This window comes from Medicago sativa, chromosome 8 (assembly GCF_051527215.1).
Source record: "Medicago sativa cultivar Bolivia chromosome 8, Bolivia_mono, whole genome shotgun sequence".
Classification (NCBI taxonomy): domain Eukaryota; kingdom Viridiplantae; phylum Streptophyta; class Magnoliopsida; order Fabales; family Fabaceae; genus Medicago; species Medicago sativa.
In genome coordinates this window covers 16,390,275-16,394,994 of record NC_140756.1, presented here as the reverse complement: position 1 = coordinate 16,394,994, position 4,720 = coordinate 16,390,275, and the positions used below count along the sequence as shown (strand labels likewise).

The 4,720-nt window shown below is 30.2% G+C and overlaps 1 protein-coding gene across 1 annotated transcript; it reads left to right on the top strand.

Moving 5' to 3' along the window:
- The first annotated feature begins 856 nt into the window (after positions 1 to 856).
- LOC146897366 (EPD1-interacting receptor-like cytoplasmic serine/threonine-protein kinase) lies at positions 857 to 3,483 on the top strand. The gene is made up of 5 exons (XM_085732198.1): positions 857 to 1,302; positions 1,490 to 1,625; positions 1,732 to 1,868; positions 1,973 to 2,096; positions 2,576 to 3,483. The coding sequence occupies exons 1-5, from the start codon at positions 919 to 921 to the stop codon at positions 3,223 to 3,225; spliced, it is 1,431 nt and encodes a 476-aa protein (XP_085588324.1). The 5' UTR covers positions 857 to 918; the 3' UTR covers positions 3,226 to 3,483.
- The last annotated feature ends 1,237 nt before the right edge of the window (positions 3,484 to 4,720 follow it).

The following is a 4,720-nucleotide window of genomic DNA, read 5'->3' as shown; positions in this document are numbered from 1 at the left end:
TTATTTAAAGATGTTAATATGAGGCCTTATTAAATTTTTAAAATAAATCTATGATAGATAACAAGTCATGCCTAAGCTTTTGAATTTTTGACCAGGCCAATTAAATTTGAGTTTTGTATAACTAACTGTGTCCAACCTATTTTCATTAGTAGTTTGTAATCACATCCAAAATACACCAACATATTTCTTATAGATAAAGGTTCTTCGAGGTTGTTAACTACATTAGTGGAATTAAACTATTTCTAGTTTCGATCACATGGAGCCACTTAGCAAATATTATCACAAGGAAAAAAAATGAGATTCAACACAAAACTACTTAACACCTTTTACATTACTTTATTGGAAATCTGTGGACAAGTCCTTCAAATATTTTATGAAGTGGGTATGAAGGACTATCAAGTCGTGCAACAAATGACATAAGCTAGAAAATCTTATCAATATCACTGGCCCACACGGAAGAGCAAAAAAATTAAATTTTTGATAAAGGGATAACAAAATTAGTCAAAGTGTAAATTAACTACAGATTGATTCTGATACATTGATGTAAAAAATTTATACCGTAAAACAATTACAACAAAACAAATCATAAACGTGATTTTTAAGATATATGATTTTACTCTTAAAAAAAATTGCATAATTTTAATTAAAGTTAATTTTTTGGTATGTAACAATTATAATTAATTAACAATGTAAGAGATATATGAAATAAGGTTTAAGCCTTCATTATTAAAAAAAAAAAAAAAGGTTTAAGCCTTCATTTTCAAAGTCTTTCTAATTATAAAATTACTAGGAAACTTTTGAGGACTTTGTCATGTAATAATGTATATAAAAGCCACCCACCTAAACCAAATATTTCATACACTTGTAAAGCTATCAAACTCAATATTTTTGAGCCGGCACTTATAGTTAATCAAAAAAATGCCTTCAAAGAAAATTCAATGGAAATCATTTGTACTTGGTTGTTTCAAGGACAAAAACCCTTCATTGGAAACACCAAAATTTGTGTCAAAAAAGACAGGTTCAAGTAGAATTTCCCTATCTGATTTAAGTGATTATTCATCACCTTCTGTCATGAGTGATTTATCCAATTCATTAGTGGGATCAAATCTTCATATTTTCACTTGCAAGGAACTCCAAGAAATCACAAACAACTTTGACAAATCAAATTTTCTTGGAGAAGGTGGATTTGGAAAGGTGTACAAAGGTTTTATTGATGATAAACTTAGGCCTACACTTGTTCCTCAAGCTGTGGCTGTTAAAGCCTTAAACTTGGATGGAAAACAAGGCCATAGAGAGTGGTTGGTAAGTGTTTTCTAAATCTTTCAACATTATTTTCTACAAGAATGTTTTAAAAATCAAACTGGACGGCTCAACCGATTAAACCATGAACCGAACTTTACTATAATTCGATCATGTAGTTTCGTCTGGTTCGAGTAGTTTAAGATGGTTGATGAAAGTTTTCTAATTTTTTTTTCTTTGTATTGTATAGGCTGAAGTTATCTTTTTGGGACAGTTGAAGCATCGCAATCTTGTTAACTTAATTGGCTATTGCTATGAAGATGAACATAGACTTCTTGTGTATGAATACATGGAAAGAGGAAGTCTTGAAGAAAAACTTTTCAAAGGTAAATGCATGTTTAATTTTTTCTAAATATTTTCAAAGGTAGATGAACATAGAATTCTTATTTAAATATTTTCTACCAAAATGATTATTCTCCTTTTAAAATGCAGGTTATTTAGCAACTTTACCTTGGTTAACAAGAATCAAAATAGCAATTGGTGCTGCTAAGGGACTAGCTTTTCTTCATGAAGAGGAGAAGCCAGTTATATATAGAGATGTTAAAGCCTCAAACATTCTATTGGATGCTGTAAGTATTCATTCATGAGCCTAATTATATTCATGCATTTTATCAAAATTTGTTGATCAAATAAAAGCAACACAAAGTGACATGAAAAACTCATTCTTTTTCAGGATTACAATGCTAAGTTGTCAGATTTTGGTTTAGCAATAGATGGACCAGATAAAGATCAAACACATATTACAACTCGTGTGATGGGTACACATGGATATGCTGCTCCTGAATATATAAATACAGGTATATTCTAATCTATAGTCAAAACCAATTAAACCTACCCCTTTAATTTTCATTTAGGCTTAAATATATTTTTATTCTTTAAAATAAGATAACTAGTACTGTTTTTGGTCCCTCAAAATTTTCGTCATTTTTTTGTCCTTTTTTAATTTTTTTTTAAGATGGTTACAAGTGTCTGGCTTATATACTCTTATAGTCAACTTTTGAGATTTGGATTGTGTGGCGAGTGTATGCAGCTAGCAACGTCTACATGGTCCGATCAAGATCAGATGGTCTAATTATTTTTTTTTTGTTTTTAAAATCGAATATAGGGAACTTGAAATATGAACTATATATGATCTTGATTGAACGGTTCAGATGTACCGTGACATACACGATCAAATCTCAACTTTTTTTTTTCCTTTTTCGGAGACATGAGGGACCAATTGTAATCATTGATGAATATTTAAGCTAACTTACTTTTTTTTATCTCCTTCTTTTAGGTCGTTTGACAACAATGAGCGATGTATATAGCTTTGGAGTTGTTCTCTTAGAGCTACTAACAGGAAAGAAATCAGTGGACAAAAAAAGAACTCCAAGAGAGCAAGATTTAGTAGAATGGGCAAGGCCATCATTGAAGGATTCACACAGACTTGAAAGAATCATTGATTCAAGACTAGAGGATCAATACTCAATTGAAGGTGCAAGAAAATTAGCAATCTTGACTTATCAATGTTTAAGTCATCATGATAAAAGTAGACCAACAATGAGAACAGTTGTTAAGACCTTAGAGCATGTCATGAAATTAAATGACATTCCAATTGGTCATTTTGTTTATGTAGCTCCTATTGAGGTAACAAATATTGAAGTGTCACTAAATGTGGATAAAAAAGGAAATGAAAATGAATGTGATGAGAATGATGAGATCAACAAAAGGGTTGTGAAAAGTAAAGATGAAGAAAAGGGAGAGAAAAATGAAAAGGGTCATCAAAGTCAACGTAGAAGTCGCAACAATCGACGACGGGTTAAGCCATTGATGAAATCTCGTTCTGTTCATTCTGACACTGCTCTGTATAAGACTCTTGGAACTAGTTTGTACTCACCTAAGCAAAGCAAGGATAACCAACAAGAAGTGAACCTTTGCCAATATTAGAAAGATTGAACCTTAATTATTTACCATGATGTAATATAATCATAGATAAAGTTAGGGGAAAAAAGATCTTAGGAAGAAATTAAGATATATTAATTGTACATCACAATATACATGTCTTGTTTTTTTTTTTTGTTGTTGGTGTTTTTTCATTTTTTGGAGTTTGATTTTGATGTTTTTTTTTTGTTTTTGGAAATTCCATTTTTGTTTTAAGGGACTGATGCTACACATTTCTAATAAAGATAGCAAGTTTGAATTTTACGTGCATTTCTCTCACACATTCACACCCATATGTGTATGTATACATAATAAACTTTATGTAGTAACAAATTGTGTTAGTTTGAGTAGAAATCAAGTTTTTTATGAGAGTCTTGTGGCCAATTAAGTAGTGTAACGAATATTTATCATTGGCATGAAAGTGGTTGATACTTCACACCTATTACAAGTAACAAAAAAAAAAAAAGCTTGTTTTATTGAGTAGTTTTATTTTATTTTTGAAAATTTATATATTATCCTTTCTTGTTTAGTCTTATATATGATGCAAATTAATTGTCAATTGTTTTTCTTCGTTTTTACGTCCGATTTTCCACCTTGTTATTGACAATTGCTACCTTTGTTGTGATGCCTTACGTAGGAAGCAAAGGAAGATTGAAGAACATAATAACATTCTATTATCTATTTATGACATTATTTTCTTTCTTACTTTGCAAAGTCATAAATTTTCATTCATTTGAAAATTGTAGATCTTGAAAGAGAAATAAGCCAAATTATTTGTTGACTACTAGTGCCGTTGACTTCTGCCGTGTATTGACAAATGGTGTTTTTGTGAACAATCTTTCTTTCGAGGATTAGGTTTTCCAAAGCCGTGGCATCCATTTTGTGGTAGATGTAGATTCAATCTACACACATAAAATGAGTTATTAATCATATTTACTCCATATGTTTCAAAATGAGTGTCACTTTAGAGAAAAAAATGTTTCAAAATAAATGTCACTTTTGATTTCCAATAAATTATTAATCACACCTTTCCAATCGTACCCTTATATACACTACTCCTAAAACATTACTTTTGTTTTACATTTACGATAGTAATAAAGAAATCAATAGTTGATAGGGATAATTTGGTAAAATTATTATTCTCTTTCTTCTAGTCATTGCATTTCTTAATATGTGCGTAAAAACCTTAAACGAAATTCATTTTGAAACGGATGAAGTAAAAAATAGTCTTGGGATTTATGCCAAAAAACAAAAAAATTGTTTTTTTTGTGGTGACCAGTGTTTGAACCCGGACCTTACATATATTATGTATTGTCCATATCAACTGAGTTATACAGTCTTGGGATAAATAATGAGATGTGTTTCGCTTTCTTGTTATTGTTACTTCATTTGATAATTACGCATATACTTGCATTTCATCAATATAAGTGTCAAATCAAAAGTTTTATACAACATGAATGTCACAATAAGTCAGATTTTTAGTGTCTATGAGATACATTGA